A 25,109-nucleotide genomic window follows, 5' to 3' on the forward strand; every position below is an offset into this window, starting at 1 on the left:
AAATCCATTTCCAACTTGACAAGGATAGACCAAGCTGCTGACACGCATGTTCTAATTCTTATTTTGAGGACTGGTGTTTATAATGGCTTGTCTTGTAAGCTGGTAAAGTGTTGACTTTTTTGGTGACCACTTTGGCAACAGCTCTCCAAAGTTTAAATACAGGAAAGCTTTGGACTAAGAGTTCAACATCTAGGAATTTATTTTACAAAATACCTTCATATGTGAACAAAGAAACATGTGAGGCTATTCACTGCAGTCTTTTTCATAATAGTAAGAATATTAAAAATGACATTAAGTCCATCTTAAGCGATGGAATGATTATTCGATTGGATAGACATTCATACAATGGAGTCCTCCAGCAATCGTTTTTTTCTCTCAAGAGGGAGACCAACATTGATTGACCTGGGAAAATGTCTATGATATGAACACTGAAAGTAAAAAGTTGAAAAATTGTATGTATGCTTTAAATTCACTTTTGCTTAAAACTGGGTTTCTCAGTCTTGGCACTACTGACCTGAGGGCCAGACAGCTCTTTGTTGTGGGGCTGCCCTGTGTATCTTAGGGTGTTCTGCAGCATCCTTGGCCTCTACCCACCAAATGCCATGGTACCCTCCCCTCTCCTGCTATTACAACACCAACAAAGTTTCCAGTTTCCAAAAGTCCCCTGGGGTGGGAGCAGGGAACAAAATCACCCCCAGAGGAGAACCATTGGTTTAAAGTAATGACATATAGACAACCTAGGTTTGCACCCCTTAGAAAAAGGTTTAGAGGGATCTTCATCAAGTTGCTAACCCTAGGAACCAGGATTAGTCAGGGAAAATAATGTTCTTTTTATTTTATACACCTCTGTACTGGTTGATTATTTTTACAAGTCTATATTTCTTCTGTAATTAAGTAGAAAATCTACTATTCTATTCCCACTCACATAGATAGATACAAAGAAAATTAAGAGAATAATTCATATCAAGAGACAGTTAATCAGGACTTTCTAGAGAAGAGAGACAGGTGGGTCTTACCTGGGAAGGGAAGTCCTCTGAGAGGACTTGAAAATGAGACAGGATGCTAACCAGAGCTCATCAATCCATCACCTGCAGTCTCACCAAGCCAGGCGGTGAGAATGGTGTCTGAGAGATTGTAAACAAGGTGGAAAGAGTGGAATTCTGGCCTCTGGTCTTGAATTTAACCAATTTAATGTCTTGAACCCTGTACTTCAAATCGTTCATTTGCTTAAAGGATCATCTACCTTCCCACAAAACCTTTAGGAGAGCAGCACATTAAAGCATCATCCATGAAATGATTTCCCCTCATCAGATTTGGTGCTACATAAACAAAAGATTGAATTCTCATTAATATTTGTTTTGCTGCTTTAAAAGTCATTTTTTAAAAACATATGCCTAGTCCAATTTGGGCATTTTAGAATTTAGAGTATTCTAGAATGCTTCAGTTTCATATTAATTTTGAAAGAATTTCCTCCAGGGAGGTATTTTCAGCTTTTTGATATACCTGTGATAGTTTTTTTTGTTTGTTTGTTTTTTCTGGAAAAATGGTTAAAGTTTGTTTAGAAATTACAAGGTAAACTGCCGTAGACAATTGTGATGATTCCCTCCCTGAGTTAGTTGGAATTCATGGTGAATTTCTTAAGATGGAAAAACAGACCTAAATCTTATGGAAAATAATCAAACATTTGGTCCCCCAAGGCTTCCCTGGTGGCTCAGTGGTTAAAAAAAAAAAAAAAAAAAAAATCAGTGCACTGCAGGAGACATGGGTTTGATCCCTAGGTTAGGAAGATCCTCTGGAGAAGGAAATGGCTACCCACCCCAATACTCTTGCCTGGGAAATCCCCCAGACAAAGAAGCCTGGTGGGTTACAGTCCATGATGTCACACGAGTCAGACATGACTTAGGGATTAAACCACCAACACAACATTGATGCCAGCAAATGGCTTATCAGATATCCACAACCAAATCTTGCCCCAGTCTCAATTATAGGGTGCTAAGAGAATTATGGTTTTGAACAATGTTTTGAAAAGTAGCTAGAAAGAATTCTCTTGTCCATCTACGCTGACGTTCTGAAACCAAAAGTGACTTGAGACAAAACGCGATTTGAGACAGTTTATGAATCAAGTTATAAATCAGTTCATAATGACATAGTTTACATTCTTTTTCATCACGTTTGTTTGTTTTGTTCTGGGTTTTTTTCTGGATAGAGTAATAATGCTGAGAAGTCCGTTTTTCACTCAAAAGCTACTCATAAATACTTTAGTCAAAACCTTTGGACCAATTTCCTTCCCCCTGCTCCACTCCCCTTCCCCAATTTGACTCAGCTTCTTACAGGTATTTTGACTAATTGGTAATGTTTTACTTTTATCCAATTTTGTCTTTGTTAATCAAAGTCCTAATACGGTAAAATTCTTTTGTCAAGAATTTAGGGCTTCCTTTTTTGGTCCCCCCTCTGCATCTGAACAGTAGCACTCATGATCTGCCATTGTCAAGAGTCCAGACTCACTCTGTCTACGAATTCTTGAAACAAAGGGAAAGCAACACTTTTTTTCTCTGCCTTGCATGCCTCACAGAGAACGTGAACGAGACAAGAACACAAAGCAGAACATAATTTCCTAAGAATCTGGCATAATCACACAGGTCAGCTGTGACACCCAAAGCAACGGGTGTTTTAAGCAGAACGAAATGTACCCTCAAAGACACACTACGGACACTAGCTTCAGTCTGCGTTGTTTGCAAGGAAAATTCATGAAATTTGAAAAACGCATGAACGTCAAACCAGGTCTCTCATATATAGGATGACCCCAAAGTAACCTGCGCATGCCAGTTAGGAGCAACAGCAGCAGAGGATGCTGGGACTCTGTCCGTGGGGGCCCCTTCCCTCCCGCCCCCACCCTGTCTACTCTGCTTACTTCCGACGGCCTGCACCGACCAACTCGTCCACTGCTCAAGCGTTATTGGAACCACGCTGGCACACGCACAGAAAGTTAAGCTTGTCCTGCTTGCCCAAGGCAGTCCGGAGCCAATCAGCAATCACAGTTGGGATGTGAAAGCCCAGCTGTCTTGCGTTAAAGCCAGGACACACTCTGAGATGTACTTTCCATTCCAGATTCCACTGCCTGTTAACACTCAGGCTGGGATTTTGCCTGAAATAACGCCTTTGCTTGGCTTCCTTCCCTTCCCGTCCAGCCTCCCCACTCCCTCACCGGCTTCTCCTGGGGGACGTGTCCTTAACACGTCATCTATACACATGTTCCCATGTCAGGATCTGCTTTGGGGGAACCCTCCCTAGGTCATTAGCTGCCCTCCTTTGCTTTTCCCCAAATGTTGACTCCTCCTGTTCTGCTCATTTCATCCATGTGACAGCTACAGCATGGGACACCAGTTTTAGGTCTCAAACTTCCATTAGGACCACTTGTCATACATAGACAGGCTCTTGATTACCAAAGACCCTTGACAGTTGATTTCTGGTCATAGTGTTTAAGTTCCTCTCTACCAAAGGCACAGTCCTGGGCACTGCACCACAGGCTGGGTGCTGCCCGATGCTGCCATATGCATTGGCCTGCGTGTACCCTTCCCAAGGGCAATGCCATATCAGATACATGTTTTGTATCTGATATGGCATTATCAGATACCATTATCAGATAAGGATTTACCATATCAGATACATGTTCTAGTTTCTCTCCTCTGGCAAAAGTTTGAGTCTAATACCACAGAAGAGTCATGATCTGCCTTTCAAAAACATGAATGAGAAACTCCTACCTGCTTTGGAGCAAGTCATCTGAGTTTGCTTCCTCTTATTTCTACTGTTTGATTGACCCCAGGTTACTGAGGATGACTGTAACTGAGCAGGACCCTTTGGGTTCTCCTCTCCCATATCCTCTGCTGGAGCTCCTCTCTGGAGTTTATCTAGATAATAGTATCTGATGCGCATTTCCTGAGTTGTTTTATAGATGCTAAAATCACCACCAAATGGACGAAACTTGATGATCATGGGCATGTGTCCCCAGAGCTCCTGGCACCTAAGGATTGATAATGTTAACCCCTCTGTTACCACACCATCAACCAATCAGAGAATTATGTGCAAGCTAATTTCATACCCTGCAACCTCCCTCTTTCACCTGGCTTTTAAAAATGTTTTGCTGAAACCCTTCAGGGAGTTTGAGCTTTTTTCAGCACTAGCTGTCCTGGACTCCCTGTCTGGTGCTTATAATAAACTTCACACTTCCTTCACCACAACCCAGTGTCAGCAGACTGCCTTTACTGTGCACAAGGTGAGTGGACCCAAGCTTGGTTTGGTAATACTACCATGGTTCTGCTTTTGACTTCTGTCTGCAAGAACCGGAGAGTGTGGGTGACCCAATGGGACAGTCAGGATATGCCACTCGAGCGGCAAGGGCAGAAAGGAAACCATCCTAGAGACTAATATGTGGACTGCCACGGCTGGAGGACTTCTTTGCCCTATGACTCCTCTGGGCTATACCACCCCTGCAGCCCCATCGCCTCTCAGACCTGCTCAAGAATTACCAGAGAAGTACAGAGCTGAGCTCACAAGTTGGGATAAACTCCTTCAGAGAACAGCAAGACATGCTTTCTTCTGCATTCCCATGGACCTTAGTGCATAGTAGTCCCTCAATAAAATGTTGCTTTGTCTGTGACTCATGTAACCTGGTCAGACTGTCATAAGATGACGATTGTACTTTGTCATTCACTCAGGATATTTGAATATGAAAGAGTATGCTATTAATAACTAGACATAGACAAAATGCATAAACTAGGACTGTCCCTGGGAATCTGGGGCTCATAGTTATCCCACATCTTTCCCATCCTCAATGCAGGGCTTCAGATTGCACAAAAACACAATGAATGGTGCCCTGGAGCATGACTCCAAAATTCAGACCACGGGATGGAGAGGGAGTTCAGACTCTGGGCCTCAGGAAAGTGTATGATGGTAGCTTTCTACTGTTGACCCTTTCTCAGTGCTTGAGCTCTGGATACTATTTGAGGCCACTGAAGGTGTATCTTTCTAAGATAAGATCTTTCTAAGCGGTATTTGCAGGTGAGGGCAAACCTGGGTGGTTCCAGACATGCTGACTCAGAGGCAGCCCAGCCCTCATGAGATCGACTCAATGGGAGAGTCCATGTTACCCGTCATCTTGGACAGGCCATGCAGACACCAGGGAACAATGCCCCCAGCAAGCTCCCCAGACCGTCTCCGTGCCAGCCCCGTGTGGCACCTTCACGCCCGCTCTGCAGGCAAACTCACGGTTTTCACAGTGCTTCCCGGTGTAGCCCGCCAGGCAGGCACACTTGTACGACCCGGTGCTGTCGAGGAGGCAAGTGCCGTCGTGGAAACACGGGGACGAGGAACACGCTGTAAGACAGAAGGCGATTTCTCTCAGTGCCTCTGTGCAGTGAGTCCCTTCATCCAAGCCCCGAGTCCTGACCACAGCCTCTCGCTTGTCTTGTAAAGTCTGCCTGCCATTTTTAAACTCCTTTTATTGAAATCATGTTACCACTGTTTCGAGACTGCCTAAAACAGCTACTCAGGAATCAAATGTTGCTGATGCTATTTGAGGTTTTCCAAGGCCCTAGAAGATGCTCCAGACACCTCTAGTCTGGGACAACACACACAAGTGCACCACACAATTAAAGCAGAAGCAAGCTTCACCCCTCCCGTAGGGGCTCCTATGGGGAGAGAGCAGGCTTGGGTAATACATCATCTTCTTTTCAAGGAAGCTCAGCATCCGGGGTACCGGGGGAAAGGAACCGGAAGACAATTTCATGACACTGGTGATAGGGTACTCAAGAACTTCCAAACAAGCATTCTGTAAACAGTAGTCCCTTGAGATGTTGAGAGTTAATGGTCTCAAATATGGTGGGGAAATGCTACTGGTGTTAAATGATAATTCACCAGGTTTCCTCACTGCAGAATTTCTCAGAACACTCCACGTTCTAATGTGCACTGTGAATTTCTAAGACTGCACATAACATTCTACCTTTCACAGGCTTATTTGATCTGAGAGACTGCATTTCACAGAGTGTCCTGGGGACCATTTTTCTGCAGAGGACACTTTGGGAAACACTAGTCTGCTAGTTACCCACTAACCCCACCTTCATTTACCCTGGGGTAGAAATACATGGCTGGGCCAAGTGCAGCAAGCCTGAATCGAGCGCTGGCTCTGTGGAAGGCGCTGGTAAGATACAAAGATGAACAGGAGAGCCAGTTCACCAGGACAAAGCTTTGTGAAGAAGAGTCGGCAGTGGCTATAACCTGAAGTGTGATTGGGCGAGTGTCAGAAAAGAGAGAAAGTGCTAGAAGACATTCAGAAAAGGGCAAAGCCACAGCCCATTGGAACAAGGGAAAAGGTTTAACAGGGGAGGAGAAATCTGACAGGGCCTCCGGGGATGGGACATCATGTGCAGGAGTTGGGAATGGCTTTAGGCAGGGAATAAAGAGGGCAGGTGGGTCACACCAGGTGCCTGAGGAACAGGAAGAGCTCTATTTGACCACATAGACCAGAGCTCTCCAGGGGAGAGTGAGGAACCTCCTGACCCTTCCCCCAGTCACAGGGTCACAAGCTGGTGAGCTGCCGCTGCCCGCAACTGCAGACTGCCATGAGCACCCCCACATGGATCTCAGCCTCGGCTGGCAGGGTGGCACCGAGGGGGAAGGACTGAGCCACAGGCCGACCACACACAGCAGCAGAGCCTCTAGCACTCCCAGGCCCTGCAAGTCTGCGTAGGAGACACCCGTCCTGGGAGGGAGCTAGCACACAGCTCGTAGGAGCAACTGCTGGAGGCTCGGGCAGGGACGTTCTCAGGGGGACGAGGCGGAGAGGGTGGGGTGTCTGCTGGTCTTGCTGACCGGGCAAGGCTACAGAAAGACTGATTCCACTTCTGCCCACCTCCCTTCCTAAGACATCCGTATCAGACCTTCCATAAGGGAGCTTGAATGGTCAAAAGGCCACTGCAATTTCTTAAATTCAGTTATTTGTTTCAAAAAATAAATACCTCAAGCTGGAGTTTATTTTGTAAAACCTGATACAATCTCACCTCCAAGGAGTAAAAATGATCTGGGGTGATTCCTTAGCACTGAGCCCATTGTTCATTTTGGCCAAATGCTACTTCCTCATATGAACAGGACAGGAACTCAAGTCAGAAGCAGAGTTCCTCACAAAGTGAGTGGCATTTCCCGGGTAGTGTCAGACTTTGAACAGTTATTTGAAAGATGACAAAGGAAGCTCAGGGCATGCCTGGGCTGGGCAGCTACTGAGGGTTTCCTCTGTACCAGACACTGCTCAGCTCTTCACCTGTTCTGTCTCCTAGAGACTCCTTAACGAAGCAGGATCTAGGGTTACGCCCTTATTCAATAATTAGGAAACCCAGGCCCAGAACAGTAGAACTTGTCCAAGCCACATGGTTTAATTTGCTAGGGACCAAAGCTAACTCTCTTAACCATGAGAGCCCCTAATAGGAGCTCCAGAGCCAAATTGTGCAGATTCCTAGTTCCATCTCCAGAGCTGTGCAACCACAGACAAGTGACCTGATCTATCTGTGCTATAGCAGCTTTACAGAAGTAATAATTCCTAGTTCCGGTTCTGGTGAGCATTTCTGAAATACCCCTTGCCATTTCTTTCTACCTTCTCAATGTGCAGGTTGTTTCTGAGAACCCAGCAGGTAGGGTTTTAACAAAGCTGGGCAGGAAGGAGAGGGATACACAGAAAAGAATGTTTATCTAGAGTGCAGCCATAAAAAGTGACATTTGGGAACTTCTCTGGAGGTCTAGTGGTTAAGAATCTGTGCTTCCACTGTAGGGGGCATGGATTCAATCCCTGGTTGGGGAGCTAAGATCCCGCATGCCTCTGGGCATGGCCAAAAGGTAAACTTTAAAATAAAATAAAATTCAATCTTTCTCTCTCTGGCCTTCACCTGTGATCTCCTCAAAGATGGCATGGAAGCCGTCGAAGTTCTTGGAGCCATCTGAGTGGAAGAGGATGTGGAGTGAGGAGCCCGTGCTTCGGATGGGAGCTGGCCGCTCGTTGCCACAGAAACGCTTGATGATCTGGCTGTCGCTGCTGTCCCCGTCGCGGACCTCAACGTAGTCATACTGGCACATGTAATCAAACTCCAGGCTCAACATAACAATCCTGAAGGAGGAGAGGGTGACAGCAGGAAACAGGTGAGGCCCCGAAGAGTCCTTCCACCCCCCAACCCTGGGCAAGTTCAAGGCCAGATGATCAGCAGGCCTCCACGAGAGAGGAGCTATTGCCCTGACCTGATAGAACCGTGGTCCTGGAGGGCTTGAGAGCAGGTGCATTTCCTCCCCTGTGTGTAGGCAGATGTCCTGTGTGCAGCTGTGTGGACATACGTGCCAGGAGCAGGGGGCGCCGCAGTCCATGCCGGGAATCCCTGCACACACCAGCTCCTCATTCAGGGCACTTCTCACTCCCAGCCTGCACGGCTGGTTCCTTCCTAAACTCAGAGCTCAGCTAAAATATTCTCTCCTTAAAGAGGCTTCCCCGACAACTCTTTCTAAAGGAGAGCCCTTGTTTTCTTCATAATGTGTACAGACATGTTAATTTCTCATATTTATCTCCTTGATCTCATGAGTGTGTGTGTGTGCACACATGCATGCCTGTCTGCTTCCCTAGACTGCACATTCCTGGAGGCCAGGGTGTGACATCTGCCTTATTCCATCACTCTTTGCTTAAAGCCTAACGCAGTGCCTGGCACATGGAGACAATAAACAAATGCTGTTGAGTAGGTGACAGAACAGATACTTCAATTTTACAATTGGAGAGCGAGAGAGTGTATGTTATCTTAAAGACCAAGTAAAGGAAAAAACCCTGCATACTCTTCTGTCTGATGGAAGGATCAGAAGATAATTATCTTCTTAGTAACAATAACTCATGCCCCAAAGAGTAGAAAAAGTATATCATATCAAAATTTCAGAATCGAAAGAGACATATCTTTGATTATCTCAAAGGGATCTTGGGTTTGGAAACAGTGGGGTGCAGCAGATCAAAAAAGCAGAAGATAAAACCCTAAGCTCCCATTTCCAAGAGGTAAGAAAAGAGGCATACGTTTCAGAAGATTCCCAAGCGAATGCCTGAGTATTCAGGGTCACAAAATGTACATCTGTATCTTCTTCCTCACATTCTGGAGAAGTGGGAATAGACAGAAGAACTCAGAACTGCCACCTGAAACGTTCGGGCTAGTGCCACTTCTATCACCTTGGGTAAAAACTTCAAGTGCCAGAATTAGAGAACTATCAGGATATTGTAAATGCTCTTAAAGATCTTATTAAAAAAAAGAAATGATCACTGAGTATGACTAGTGTTTATTTTTCAGAAATTTTAATCACAAAACCTTTTGTAAGGCAGTGTAAGTCCTACTCATCATAATGTGTGCAACATGCTATAGTAGCAAGGATCTGGTCACCACCAACTCTCTGCCGGCCTTGAGCGATCACTTGCTTCTCTGGGCTTTGGTATCTTAATTTGAAAAGGGGGAGGATGCGGAGGGGGGAGCCAGGGCCACCACCAAACCGAGATCACAGCTTTTTCTGAAAGTGAAACATGAGACACTGCAACCTGCATTGACATTCACTCATGCATTCACTCATTCAACGCATCTTCGGCAGGTCCTCTCTGTGACAGACGCTGTTCCAGGTGCTGAAAACACAGCAGCTTCCCTAGTAGACACAGTGCCTGCCCTCATGAGTTCTGATCTGGGGGACAGACAACAAGCAAGGAAACCAGAGAACAAGGGAATTCCAGACACTGCTAAGTCCTAAGAAAAATAGAGCAGGTAAGAGCTCTGAGAGTGACTGGGAGGGTGAGCTTTCTACACACACGGTCAAGGACATATCTGGCTAGACGCTTAACTGGTGCAACGGAGCCAGCCATGCGCAGGTCACGGGGGAGAGTGGTCCAGGCAGGAGAATCTGTAAGTACCAAGGCCCGAGATAGTCACAAGCATCTCTGAGGAAGTGAAAGGAGGCAGGGATGCTATGCTGCCAGGTGGTGCGTACCTGGGAGAATGGTATGAACGAAGGTCAGAGAGGAGAGCAGGAGACGTTCTGTATGGTGAGAAGTTTGGATTGTATTCCAAGCTTGAGAGAAACCACTGGAAGGTTTCACCAATGGAATAATAATTTGAGACAGGATTTTAAAGGATCACTCCAGTCACTCTGAAGAGAGGAGATGGCAGAGCCAGCAAGAGTGGAGGCAGGGAAGTCAACTAGGCCACGAGAGAATCCAGGTAAGAGACGGTGGCAGTTCAAAGTAGAATTTTCGCAGTAGAGACAGTGGATAGACTTTGAGATTATTTTACATCTGAGTAAGTAGATTCTGTGGTGACCTGGCTGTGGTAGGTGATGGAAAAGGGAACACCAGGGATGACGACATCTTTGGGGCCAAACCCTAGGCTGCAGAGTATTTTTATCCTTATAATTATCCCTGGCCAGCAGGTCCAGGTTTGCAGGGAAGAAACCTATATATTTCTGTGCCTTCCTAGGACCCTTTCCTGGGTAGGGGATGTGCTTCTCAACCCCGCCAACATTTTGAATTTCTGGTTGGTGGAGCTGGGGAGGGGGAGCTGATTTCTTTTCCTCCTGGGTCTTAAAGAATCTCTTCAGAGGTCTCTGAGGGGACCATTTGTCCTGGCCCCTGAGTTGCTGAAAAATTAGCCTGTGGCATCTAACACTGTCCTTATCACACTGGAAGATCCAGCCTGGAGCCCATTCAGCAGAACGGTGTAGCCTCTCACTTGCTGCTTGAACTTCCTCTGGGAAAGTTCATTTACTGAACCTTCATCCTAACCCCAGGACCTCAGGGAACAAGAAGACCAGGAACTAAAGGGTGGCTTTGATGAGGAGGGTTGGGAAAGGGACCTGAGTTCTGGATCCTCTCAATGTGGGGTACAGTGTTGCCCCTCTTACATGACAGAGTGCCATCGACGAGCCAGCTGACATATGGCAACCAGTGGGCGCATCAACCCACCCAGAAAACACCGACTGGAAGCCTGTGCTTTAGAAGATGAGAGATTTCTATCACCACCAACATCTCCATGAGTTAGAAAAGGGAAGAGCTAGGTGGACAATGTCCCTAAAAGTCCTGGGGTGAGTGGGCCACTCTGCTTTTCTAAAGAGGAAGAGTAGAGGCGTCTGCCAGGAGAGAGGAGAGACACTGGAGGCAGGGAGCAGTTCTTTCCACTTGTTTTATGCAGGAAGGGTCTATCGGGCACCTGTCATGTGCACCACGTCCTGTTCCAGGCTCCGGGATGCAGCAGTGAACAGCTCTCACAAAACAGGATGCACTTGTGTTATTTATCTCTAGTTACAACTGGGTCCATGGCATAAATTAAACATTTGCGTGGACCCCAAAGCTCGATAAGATGAAGGGCTTATCTTCCACACAAATGAAAGAATCGGTTTATTGGTTGTGGAGGTGGTGGTTGGTTTCTGAGAACAGCAATGAAGGAAGCTGTGACAAGCATAAACCCCAATGTAGAGTACAAAGTCCTTGAAGATTAGACCTTATTTCCTCCCCTTCCATAGAATCCAGCCAGTACTAAGTGATTAGGTGACCTGGTCAAGATTATGGGTGGGCAGATTACTCTCAGGGCTGTGTTCTGTCATATTGGTGTCTTCCTTGGGTTATGGTCACCTGAGCCCCACTGTCTTTAGCCAGTGAGTGACAAGAATTTAATTGGTGGTAGTCTTACCCAGGCCTTATCTCACAAAATCACTAAGAGGTAAACGGAAAGGCTCTAATATACATTTTCTGCTTTCAAGAATAAAATATAGATGGTTAGCCCTGATTACTAGGATCCAGGACCTTTGGTTTTGTTACTGCACTTCCTTAAACCTCAGGTTCCATAATTCTGACCCCAGCCCCTTACCTGAGTTGGATGATAAATCCAGGTTTGGCGTGGATGGTCCATTCACAGTGAGCATTCAAGGGGTAGCTCTCCAACAAAATCTGACCCTTTGGAACACGTAGAACCTGGCCACATCCTGAGAAGAGAAGATTGAGGCATGGAAATTGGAGTCAACAGGAAAGAGATGGTAAAATGTCTCAAAGCCTCTGATCTCACCCCACACCCCTGAAAACAGCATGGAGAAGGATATTTCTATTTCTCAAGCCCCTGCCGATATGCTCGGCAACTGGCAGTGAATTATTAATTCATTTCACCCAACAGCTTGAGAAGGGAAATAGCATCATTCCAGTTTTCCAGATGGAAAAATGGATAACCAGAGATTAAATAATTTGTCTAGCTATTAAGTGACAGAGCAGAGATTTAAAACCTAGCTGTATCTGAATGTGAAGTCCAAGCCACCCCCATTCTGCCTCTCCAAGACTGCCACACACCAGCCTGCTGCCGCCACCTTACAAGGCTCAGAAAGTAGGCTCTTCCAGCAGCTCCACCTGGGACATTGTGGCCTTTGTTCAGCGTCTAAATTTACGTAAGTCCCTTTGGTCTGTGTCCCCTGCACACCCTCTGCTCCACACATATAATCCCAAAGCAACCCCTTTTTACCTGCCTCCATCCAATTAGAAAATGTATGTGTTAATTTGTTCTATGAGCAATTATGTAATAGTGAAAGCATTAGTTGCTCAGTTATGTCTGACTCTTTGCGACTCTATAGACTGTAGCCCACCAGGCTCCTCTGGTCATGGAATTCTCCAGGCCAGAATACTGGAGTGGGTAGCCATTCCAAGGGGTTCTTTCTGGCCCAAGGATGGAACCTGGGTCTTCCACATTGCAGGGAGATTCTTTACCATCTGAGCCGCCAGGGAAGCACCTCTCTAATGCAAATACTAGAAGTGGGACATGAACTCCAACCAGTCAGACTGGATTAGAGATTTTCAATTTTTTTTCTAGCTCCCAAGACCATTTCCCCCCCCAAACTCTTATGAAGACCACCAATTTAATTTTTAAAAGTGAATCCAAGAGGGGGTCCTGGTTGAAGTAGAGGCTGGGACCCCAAGCCCTCCATCCTCACTATCACCTTGGGCCCCTGAGTTAGTTCCAAGGAATCCCCAAGATTTGAAAACTACTGAACAGAGTCTTTATTCAATTATATCACATCTTCTAGTGTTAAGATAAGCAGAGGTCTGTACCCTAGTTTTACAACAGTTTGGGGGAAATGTCTTGAATTCGTGTTGTAGGAAAAAAATTATCTTATATAAAATTATTTATATAGTAAATAAACTATATTTTCTGCCAGAGTTGGCAAACTATGATCTATGGGCCAAATCCAGCTCACTGCCTATATTTTAAATGAAGTTTTATTGGAACAGAGCCACATACATTTTTAATGCATTGTTTAAGGTTGGTTTCCAGACTTGAGTAGCTGCAAGACAAGACAGTAGAATCCACAAAAATGTAACTATTTACTACCTGCCCCTTTATAGGAAAAGTTTATTTAACCCTATTCTACACAGAACCCAGTTTGACATCATAAACTCCAGACTTTCAGTTATCTTTAATAACCTCCCCAAATAAATTCCCATGCTCAAAAGAAAAACATGAACATCAGTGGATGGTGCCTCATGGCAAGATGATGGTGGTAATATTTCTACAGCGGTAGGAATACAGCCCAAACTCTGTTTTCGACAAGCTGTGAGGTCTGAGGTGTGTGACTTTTGCAAAATTGACTGCTAGGTTGCCCAAGTTATCTCATCATTAGGATGTTTATTGCTTCTACTTCCGCATTGGAAGCATCTCTCTCCACTTTCTAGGTGAGGCTCTTGATTTGGCCAGGTCTCCATCATCTCTCTGCAATCCCTGCCTCCTCGCAACCATCTTTTTTGCCCAACTTTCCATTCCCCATATAGCTGCCAAAATGAATGAATTAAATCACATTACTCTCCCGACTCGACCCTCCAAAGACTGTGTCCTGTACCTCACCTCCCCCCAGCATCCACAGCCCTGCCCTCTGTCCAGTCCCCACCACCACTCACCCAGTCCTCACACTGAGACAGCCACACGGTCCCCATCCTGTCCCAACCCCAGGCCTCGCGCCCACCGCTCCCTTAACCTAGAAGGTCCATCCTCTTCCACATCGCCTTCCTTTGGGAATTAAGCTCCATGGCTGCTTCTTCAAAGAGGCCTTCCTGGACCACCCAGCTAAAGCAGACCTTCATATTTCTACGGTCACTGCCATTACTTGATTTTGTTTTCTTCATGATGCATATCACTGCTGGAGATTTTCTCACTTATTTGCTTACTCCCTTTGGTAGAGCCAGCACTCCTCTAGTCTGTACACCTAGAATGGAAACTGGCATAGGACATGTGCTCCATAAAGAGTTGTTGAATGAATCAACGATGACACTGTGACAGGCCAGGGGCTGGCTGAAAGGCTTACACACATTCTCTGGTTTAATCCTCACAAGAAAGCTGGGAGATGGCTGAGGCAGATGGAGAGATTGGTTTAGTTCTCCTCGGGGAGGGGGTTGATAGGAGAGAAAGGATTGAGGCGAAACTAGGCCTGGCAGGGTCCTGGTAGAGTATTTACTAATCACTGCCTTAATTTTAATTTTGCACATTTATAGATAGTTCCTAAGGGGATACACTACACACTGCTATTTAAAATGGACAACAACAAGGTCCTACTGTATACACAGGAAACTCTGCTCAATGGTACGTGGCAGCCGGGATGGGAGGGGAGTCTGGCGGAGAGTGGACACTGGGATATGTATGGCTGAGTTGCTCTGCTGTGTGCCTGAAACTATCACAACATTGTTAATTGGCTACACTTCAATATAAAATAAAAAGTTAAAAAAAGAAAGCTGGGAGAATGACATTTGTCTCCCCATCGCCCAGATGAGGAACCTTAACGATGGGAAAAGTCAGGTGTTCCCATGGCCAGACAGCCAGGAGGTTGGAAGGTGGCAGATGACTGCTCTAAGTGTAGAAAGTGGTTGAGATGGGACGTCAGAGTCCCCTGTCCGTGTGAGTCCCAACCTTAGAGTCACCGGCTGTGTGGCCTTGGGTGAGTTCCAGCATCTCTCAGAGCCTCACCAGACCTGAGCCAAATGGGAATACAACTGGCACCCACCCCGTTCATTTTGTGAGACGTGAATCAGATTATGCACACAGAAAGCCCTTAGCAGAAAAACCAGCAAATGTTAGCCGTTGCTAGTTGGTGGCAGATCAGGGACTTGAATTTGAATCTGTCTAGTACCAGCGCTGGATCTCCACTAGTACATGAACCTGTCTTAGGGTTTCCTGACCCAGCCGTCTCCCTCACCATTTTGAAGCAGCAAGATTTCCCACCCCCATCCCCAAATACATTGAATCTTTGCCTGCCCCGCCCCCCGCAACTATTGGAAATGCACGTGCCTTCTTCCTGCACACCTCACACTCCTCATCGCCCCCATCCGCCCATCTGCTGCCCGGCTACGGAAGTGATACCCTGGGTGTGAGAGACAAAAAAAGAAGCCTTCCTGCAGAGCCTCCGCCCCCCGGGGGACTGGCAGCTTCCCCGCCACTAGGTGTTAAGTCCCAGCTCCGCAGCAAACCTCCCGCAGGGACCCCAAGTTAGAACCGGCAGCAGATGCTGCCAGCCAGCTTCTGGTTTTCTCCCTGGAATCAGACAGCACTGTCACAGATCCTCTCTCCCCATCTCAGATCCGGCGGAGCCGGCAGGCTTTGGCCAGCCCCAGGGTCTCATGATGCCTGGGGAGTACTCAGAGTCCCACCCCTTCCCGGGCGCTGGCCCCTGGCCACATGGGATGCAAGACCACTGGTTCCTGAAGACCAGGGGCTATCCTTCAGAAACAGCCAGAATTCCCAACCACACGCGGCAGCCGTGTCCTTCATGATGTTTCCCTTCTCACTCCAGAGGGGAGGGCAGAGGAGGCCTCAAGAGGGGGTGCAAGTTCCAAGCAGCCAGAGACACAGAGGCCACTTCTCATGCTTGGGGGAGGGTGGTGCAGTTAGTGGGCACTGGGAGAAGGAGAAGGCACCCCATGCCCTCCTCACACCAAGGGGCTCCTTCAGCCCCCGTCTCACTCCCACCCTCACGGGGAGTCCGAGGACCCGGGTGCAGGGCAGACTCACTGCACCCTCTGTCCAGGGCAGAACATTGAACACAGCCAAGTGTCCCCGCCAAGGAAGTGCGGCTGGCCAACCAAGCAGGTGGTCCTGGGTCTGGAAGACGGGAGTGGCAAGGCCCGGACGACGTGCTCGGGTTCCCTGACCGTGTCTGGCTGCAGGGGAAGAGGTGTGTGTGTGTGTGCGTGCGTGCAGGGAATTTTGCCAGCCACGCCAGACTCGCCCCTGGGATCTCAAATCCTGGACTCATCTCCAACCCTGCGCCCTCCCCTATCCTTCCCCCTTGCTACAAACCCAAACAGGAGAGAGCTGGATAGACTCTGCTTCGACAGAGCTGAAAGGAAATCTTCATGAATTTCCAAACTAGAACGAGAGCTGGAAGCTTCCCAACAGCAGTGAACACCCCCAGCATTCTGACAAGTGTCCTTATCTCCAGCTGGGGGAGAAAGCAGGGAGGGGTGCTTCTGAAAAGCAGTGGGTCTTTTTTTTTTTTAAATCTTTCCTCTTGGCTGGGGGCAAGGAGGACTAGAGAAAGAATTCCGATAGCTCCTTTTTCTTCTTTCTTTTTTTTGGCCATGCTCCACGACTTACAGGATCTTAGCTGCCTGACCAGGAATTGACCCACACTCTCAGCAGTGAAAGCCTGGAGTCCTAACCACTGATGCATGCGTGTGTGGGAAAGTCACTTCAGCCACATCTGACTCTGTGTGACCCTGTGGACTGTAGCCCCCCCAGGTTCCTCTGTCCAGGGGATTCTCCAGGCAAGAATACTGGAGTGGGTGGCCAAGCTCTCCTCCAGGGGATCTTCCCAACCCAGAGATCGAACCCATGTCTCTTATGTCTCCTGTATTGGCAAGCAGGCTCTTTAACCATTAGCGCCAGCTGGGAAGCCCCTGGAAGCCAGACCAGGTCCTAATCTCAGTTCAGACTTTTCCTAGCTGTTTGACAAGTTCTTCAGGTTTTCCAAGCTGAGCTTCCCTCATTTGGAAATAACAGGAGTACCTACAACCATGCTGTTGTTGCTGATTTATTATTTAAGGATTAAATGAGATAGTTACTATATGTGAGGCATTTAGCAAAGTGCCTGGCACACATTAACAACGAATGGCAGCCAACACTGTCGTTTCTCAAGTCTTGTCTGAATCTGAGACACAAATTTGGCAAAGGAATCACAGGTGACAGCTCAGGTTCTGACCCACTGCTCCAGGTCTCCTAAGAGCCTCTTTACATCATTGGCTAAAGCTCTGAAGCCTTTAGGCCCAGGAGCCTAGACAGGGAAGGCAGAACAAAAGCCTGGATGATGACAGGGGAATGACCCACACACCAGACCGGGAGCAGGAAGGACGCTGATGCCGTCCGTGTGATCTGGTTCATCCTACCCGGACCTGCTCAGCCCTCCGACAGGCACCTGGAGTGAGGACCTCAAGGGCCTCTCACTTCAAGAAGCGGCTTAGTACAGAGGAAGAGGGACTGGACTCGGGCCCAGCTTCTGAACTGGCATCTTGGCTCTGCCCCTGAGCAGCTGCGGGACAGCAAGCGGGAAAGAGACTCTGCCTCTCGGTGCCTCGATGCCCTCTCCTGTAAAAGGCTGTGATGAGGACGAATGGTTCGTACGTGAAGGTACTCAGAGCAATGTCTGGTTCATGGTAAGTGCTAAGTGATAGCTTTTACCAGGGGCTCCCGTCTTTATTAGGTCTCTAGAAATGACTTCATGGCTCACCCTGTGATCTGGCCTATAATTCCAATCAATCGAATACCTGGCAATGGTTGCTTGAGTGTGTGTCTCCTCCATGACACAGTTCCGTGAAAGCAGGGATCTTTGTCTGTCTTGCTCACCTTTATATGCATGAAATATGTGCTTAATTAATTATTAACTGAATGAATGACTCTGCCAAATTAAATCAAGCCTCTTCCTGCCCAATCAAACCATTTTGGAAGCCTCCTCCCAATTCTGTACCAAATGGTCTACCGATTCAGTTGAAGCAGTTGTCCACCAAAAATACCATCTACCGCTTTGTTGCAAAAAGGTTTTTCTCCCCCAGATTCATCACAGTCTTCACAAAAAAAGCATACACTGAGATAACCCTGACGATCCAATTCAAAAGTCGAGGACTGGGCTAGAGTAGCATAAAAACTTAGACAACTAAATATTTTCTTTTTTCTCTGTGCTTCAGTTTGGTTGATTTTTACCAACCTGTATTTAAATTTCCTGATCCTGTCTTCCATTGTGATCAATCAGCTGTTAACCCCCTCTGATTATTTTTAAATTTCAAATATTATAATGTGTTCAGTTCTGGGATTTCCTTTTGGTTCTTATTAATGCTTTCTAAATCTATTCTCAATTTTCTCATCTATTCATCCATTATAATGAATTACCTTTTCCTGTAGATCCTTTAATATATTCATTTTAAAATTATTTAAAACTCGTCTGAAAATTCTAATATTTGATCCCATGTGGTTTGTTTCTCTCAACTGATCTTTCTCTTGACTATTGGTCCTATTCTCTTCTTGCTTATTCACAACAGAAAAGACATTTTTTTTTTTTTTTGATTGGTAATATCTTTTCCTTTATTAGGCAGGTAGAATGAGGTACTGATCAATTTGATCAAATCAGGAAGTAAGCTGGTTTGGGGCAGGACTGAGGCTATAATCCCTCTAGAAGCATCTTGAAAGTCAAGCAGTGGGAACCTTAGAAAGCTTATTTTTGATTTTCAACACTCTCCCTGCCCATCTTCCTGCATTTCCATGACTGTAAGGTCAGGAATCTTTGAGCCTGTGAGACCATGAGACCCTGAGATGACAAATTTTTGAAGCTGGAAAATGACAACAACATTCCAAGATCTTCTGCTTTCTAGCCTCATCCCCAGCCTCTGCTTGCTCAGCAAAATTTCACTAATGAGAATTCTCAGGGGATAGGGTAATCTTTGGTTGGGGATCTTTTTTAGACGTAAGTTCAATAGGCCAGCCCACAGGTTCATCCCACATCTGGCCGGCTCCTCCTCCTTCTCAGGCAGGCCGTCACCTGCCCTGCCCTGACCTCAGTAGCTGGCCTCAGGTAAGACATATTCTGGATCACTTGCTCTCCTAGGAAGAGCTCTTTCCTATGGAGTTTAGATTCTTTTAGATTCTGTGTTCATAGATGTGTGATGGCTTTAAGGTAAATTCTGAATTTTCTTTGATTTTCAGAGTGATTTCTTGCTGTTTGAACAGGAAAGAGGCCTTTTTCATGTCCCTCTCCACCCAAACCAGAAGTTGAGCAATAATCAATGAGTTCTTTAATAACATAAAATCTTCTGCAAAAGGTCAAACATTAATTCTCTGAATCAAGAACCTCAGCACATAAAGTATGAAATGCTATTCACCACACATACAATACTTGTCCTGGAAAGTAGCCTCCTCATGTGCTTGTGTTTAGTTGTTTCCGACTCTTTGCAACCCATGGACTGCAGCCCGCCAGGCTCCTCCATCCACAGAATTCTCTGGGCAAGAATACTGGAGTGGGCTGCCATTTCCTACTCCAGAGGATCTTCCCGACCCAGGGATCAAGCCCATATCTCTGGCCATCTCCTGCATTGGCAGATGGATTCTTTACCACTGGGGCCACCTGGGAAGCCCTAATCTCCTCATGGCCAGTGTATATCCTCTTGTTTCCTTAGGGAGTTCTGTTTTATTATTTTTCCTCTGTGGCCCCACATTGATTTCCTTCCCAACAGAGAAAGGGCACCCTTCAAGGCTCTGATTTAGTAATAATACGAATAGCAGCTACATTTATCAAGCACTTACTATGTACCAGACTCCCTATTAAGGAATTTCATAGATAGCACTTCATTTAACCCTCTCATTAATCCCTCATTAAATCCTCTGATGGGGCACTGTTATTTCCCCCATTTTGTAAATGAAGAAGCTGAGATTTACAAAGATTGGGTAACATTGCTAAAGTCAGAGAACGAGTCATGCAACAGATGAAAACCCAGGTCCTACACATTAAAAGCCTGGTTTCAAGCCCAGCTATTAACCACCACATAATACCATCCTCGATTTGTAACCAGTTGAGCACTGTTCCTTTCCTGGAGGTGTCAGGACACAAAAGCCCAGACTTCCATGAGCCGGTTTTCTGTAACTCCACCCAGGTGACTCTATTCTTCCCCAGCAGTACAGCTCCAGAGATTAGTAAATCAGTGGATTTACTAGGGTTACGCCATAAAAAAAATTAGGGTTAGGGTTAGTAAATCCACTGATTTGTGGGCGCACAGATTTGTGGGCCTTTTCTCTTCCTCCCCCTCCTTCCCTCCTTCCTTCTTTCTCTCTCTCTTTTCCTCCCTCCTTCTCTCCCTCTCTCTCCTTTTCTCCTTCTCTTCCTGTCTCCTTCTCTCTCTCCCTCTCCCTCTCCTTCTCATTTACTTTCAGTCATTCCTGGCTGTGACTCAAGGACCAGCCAGCACAAATCATGCTCCTCTCTAATATTCCAACCCCACATTTTTGGTCAACACTGATGGCCTGTTCCTCTGCTCCTCTGTGTCTATCTACAATATGACTAAGGAAATAAAAAGTATTATGGGCCTATTAAACTCTCCCCATAAACCCTCTCTCATCTCCTAACCTTCCTACCTCCCCAAGACCCTTCGGGGCCTGAAGTGTTGGCATCACTTTAGCGCTACCTAGAAGCTGACATCCGGGAGGCTCTTGGGCACTCTCCTGCTCATCTCATTTAGTAGCTTAGGAACTTGGTCTGAAGGCCAAGTTAAATAAACTTCACTCTGGAAGTCTGCAGAGTGGTTCCACTTAAGAACTCAACTTTCCAGTTTAAGAAGCTTTGAAAGGACGCCTTGATTTTAACTTTAGAGATCAGTGCCTCTCATTGCCAGCGCCAGATCACAGTTCCTAAATATTCCCCACAAAAGGAACCAGGATTGGAGAAATAGCTGGTTCCAGGACTTGTACATAAACAATCAAGGTGAGCTTGAAATACTGAGGGGGTGGGGGCAATGCCAAGAAGCAAGGAAGTGTTCACAGAATGATTCAGTGAACTCATCTTAAAGGGACTCTGGCGGCCAATTCTGGGATAATTTAAGCACCAAAAAAGGATAATAAGATTAAGAGGGAAAAAATGAAAATTCATGAGCTCATAGTACAGAAGAGAGAGAAGACAAATGTGGGAAAATTATAATAACAGGTGAATCCAGGTAAAGAGTGAATGTAGTATCCTTTCAACTCTATGTATTTAAAACTTATCAAAATAAAAAGTTGAAGAAAGAAGAAATCATTCCTCTGAATATTCTACAATTACTAAAGCAATCTTTCCTGGCCAGGAAAATGTGAAAAAAGTTTTCCCCTGGGTTCAGTGACCTCCAGCCCTTCTCCAGTTCTCTTGCTTAATGTAACTTGTCAATGGTTATGAATGAATCGATCACATAATGGATGCTAAGACCGTAAAGAGTTGGGTTAAAACCATCTGTGACGAGCATTGTCAAGGATAGTGAGCAAATAAAGGTGCTACCACGTCTGCTGAGTACTGAAAGGTCTATAATTAAAATATAAACAAGTGTGATCCTTTCTGGCATTTGCCTGGCACTCCTTTCTTCTAAGGTTCTATATGGCACTCAGGAAAAAGTGCCAGGGCTCCACAATAGTGTTTAGCAAGAAGCCCTCCTCCTCCAGAATTAAATGATCGGAAAGGATCACTTGGGCGCCATCTACTGGGCAAATGCTTGCACTGCCACATGGCTCCAGGACTGTGCCCCAGCCTGCACAGACCACCCAAGTGTTCAGCTGCCCCTTCATAGAGGCAGGCAGCAGCCTGCCCAGCACCAGGCAGACAGTCAACAAATACTGAAATGAATGCCTTCCGCCTGTGAATTCCCCTTACATTTATTTAGTACGAGCTGTAGGTGATGAGAACCCAATAACATCATATTGATGTCTTCTTACGGTCAAGTCCTGTTTCCACGAATGTATTGTAAACCCACGGAGGGTTCCCTGTTTCCCCTGGTGAGCTGCCTAGTGAGCCATAAGAAATGCTCTCTTTGTGTATGTGGCTGTGATCAGGTAAACATACGCTGTATGGAATGAGGCTTCCACCATGGAATTGAACAAGCTTAACTGAACCAACACAGAATGGAATAGGAGTGTGATCATTGCTTTGTTCATTTCATAGCATTGACCATGTTCTTTTTGTCTCTCTTCTCTGAATTTCAGGTTCTAAAATGGCAGTGACTACATCTGTCTTGCTCATCATTGCACATAGAAGCATTCTTTCGAGAAACATTTTTTGGAATGCATTGTTGTTTGTTCTTCAGCTGCTAGGTTGTGTCCAGCTCTTAGCAGCCCTGTGAGCTGCAGCACGCCGGGTTTCTCTGTCCTTCAGTATTTTTGAATGGATGGGTAGATTTATTCATTACTTCCTTTTAATGAATGGGGGCATGCGTGCTCCACGTTGCCTGCCTCATGGTGGTGACCCATTGCCCTGAGCCAATTCTGCTGTCCTTGAGCAAGTTTGATCCTATACCTGGACACCATCACCAATCCAGACCAAACAGACTTACACAGTCAGTGGTTAAACTGAGGCTAAATGCAAGACTCAACCAACAGGTACTATTTATTTGGACAGGATACATCTACAGGATATCTTTGGGAAAACGCAGTCCTCTGTCTTTGACTTCCTGCATGCAAATATTCTTCCCCTTCTCTGCCCTGTCCTCTAAACAAACTCACTCACAGTGTTGAGGGTATTATTCAGGAAACATTTGTATCCTTTCCTTTGAGATGGAATACACTCTCATACTTGGCTGATCTGTGGCTCAGCCATGTGACGTCCTTACAATATGAGTGAGTGTGATGACAGCAGAGGCCATGAATGTGGCCGTGTGTTTGGCTTGACTGCCTGTGCTTCTGTGACCCACTCAAAGCAGATTACATCCCAACTGCCGCTGTGGTCTGAGCTCCGAGCTCCAGAGTTCAACCCAGGCCAACCCAGCTGACACCAGTTAAACCCCAGCCAACTCACAGACACATGATAGAGAAAGATACACATCTATCCTTTTGAGGTTGACTCTTCTGCAGCAAAAACTGACCAGTACATATGAACACACTATCACCACCACCCGTGAAAGCTTTAATTTAGAAATTCTACTCTCGGACCACATTACCTCTTTCATCTACATGTTCCGTGGCTTTATTACCACTAAGCCTGCTTTTCCATCTCATCGGCACCTCCAGTCTCTATTTTCTTTACCAGGTTCATTTTGGTTTTGTGTCCTGCCCACACTGGACCCCTGGACAGTCATATCTCTGCCAACTCTTAGGTCAACCACACGACTGCTTTTATTAGCCTCTGCTGGAGTTTGTGATGGACAGGGAGACCTGGCGTGCTGTGATTCATGGGGTCGCAAAGAGTCGGACACGACTGAGTGACTGAACTGAACTGAACTGACCCTGCTGCTGGTGAGCACCACCCACCTGTCCAGGCTGCATCACCTACACATTAGCTCCAGCTTCCACTGGGACCTTGGCCATGCTTCGGCATGCTTTAACTTTTTGGTAGCTGGCACATTTCCCCATTCATCAGGTGGCTCTCCCAAAATTTTGGTACTCTCAAGCCTCAGCTTCCCTTCTACTCTGCTATCATTAGAGACTTCCTATGCTGCTTTGCAGAGAAAATAGAGCTACGGAAGAGTTCATCAATAGGAGGTAGGTGAGAACAAGGGGTCTGAAATCACACAGGCCCCTAAATCACACAGACTTAGGTGTCTTAGGTATTTTCCTTACCCTTTGCCCTAGACTCTTGTGTTTTTGCTACATGTTTGATCAGGCAAGAAATACCAATAACACTCCATCCTCTATTTCTGTGGATTGGAAATATCGTTCGTAAGAGTAAAATTAATGAGACTCTAAAACCATCCTGATTGCTTCTAATTTAAATGGGGAATATGTAAAGTAGGCTTAACAAAATAATAACAGTTTATACATTGCTCAAGATCCTGCCTCTCAGAGTGATATTCACCACTGGGTTGCTGCACGGGGGAATCTTAAACTGGGAGACAGTTTAGATTTCCACTTCATTTTCAAAGGATTATTGACACAGCGGGGAGCACTAATAAAGATTAAGCAATTCTTGGAGATCAAGCAGAACCCAGAAAGAATCCCTTTCCTGGGACAAGTGGCATGCTGACAATTTGATGTGGGTTCCAAGAATTGAACTCAGGATTCAAGAAGTTTTCCAGTAGGAATTCATATTTAAAATGCACTACAGACTTAGCATTTTTGAAGCCTTATTCACTGCCTGCTGACCAATGACAGCATGCAGTTGCTTCTGGAATGGACATGAGGCATGCTTGTGTGCGGAGTGCCTTGGCTTCATTCAGGAGAGAGGGGAAGATTTAAGAGGAGACAGAAACCTCCCGTGGCCAATTCCAAACAGATGTCCACAGTCCACACCCAGCAGAAGGAAACACATCTTTGTTTCTTATAGTCTTACCTAGAAAGCCTCCTGGTCACAAGTTTTCCAGAACTCAAAGAGTCCAACAAGATAAACCTGAGTCCACAAGAAGGTGAGACTTCAAAGGAGCCTGCACTAGGGATGGAGCTAGGTCAGGGACTACTCACGCATGCAGTCTCCTCCGTACCAGCCCGCACGGCACTCTGCACAGTAGATGCCCTTCACGTAGAAGTCGTCCAGGGTACCCCCCCAGGAGCCGTTTCGGCACGTCTTGCAGTTTTCAAAGATGGTGCAACCTGAAACATTTCCAAGCAGAAGGGTATTCAATTAAGCACATGCAGGTTCTGATGGGCTGCACGAGAAACTGTGGACTTTGCCAGGATCTTGTCTCACCCAAGAGCATCTGGACTTAGAAAGGTGCCCCTAGGAAAAAATGCTCATCCCTAGGAAGATGCTAGAGTCACCAGCATTCAGACTGAGGAGTTTCGGGGATGGTCTGAACCATCTTCCAGGTTAGCGGCTGATGGCTTGTTTTAAAAAAAATTTAGCTTTTGGTCTTAATTATGAACTTCAATTTTCAATAAAATACAATGCTATTTAAACTTATT

At 46.1% G+C, this 25,109-nt stretch overlaps 1 protein-coding gene across 1 annotated transcript in view; it reads right to left on the bottom strand.

The window, feature by feature from the left end:
• The window catches only part of PAMR1 (peptidase domain containing associated with muscle regeneration 1), a 77,057-nt gene that overhangs the window by 23,073 nt on the left and 28,875 nt on the right, over positions 1-25,109 (bottom strand). Inside the window, exons 3-6 of the mRNA XM_061151946.1 lie at positions 24,669-24,797; positions 11,907-12,021; positions 7,932-8,149; positions 5,266-5,373 (exon numbers count right to left, since the gene is read on the bottom strand). Coding sequence (XP_061007929.1) covers positions 5,266-5,373; positions 7,932-8,149; positions 11,907-12,021; positions 24,669-24,797 — 570 coding nt within the window. The remainder of the gene's footprint in view (positions 1-5,265; positions 5,374-7,931; positions 8,150-11,906; positions 12,022-24,668; positions 24,798-25,109) is intronic.

Source organism: Dama dama, chromosome 1 (assembly GCF_033118175.1).
Source record: "Dama dama isolate Ldn47 chromosome 1, ASM3311817v1, whole genome shotgun sequence".
Classification (NCBI taxonomy): Eukaryota; Metazoa; Chordata; class Mammalia; order Artiodactyla; family Cervidae; genus Dama; species Dama dama.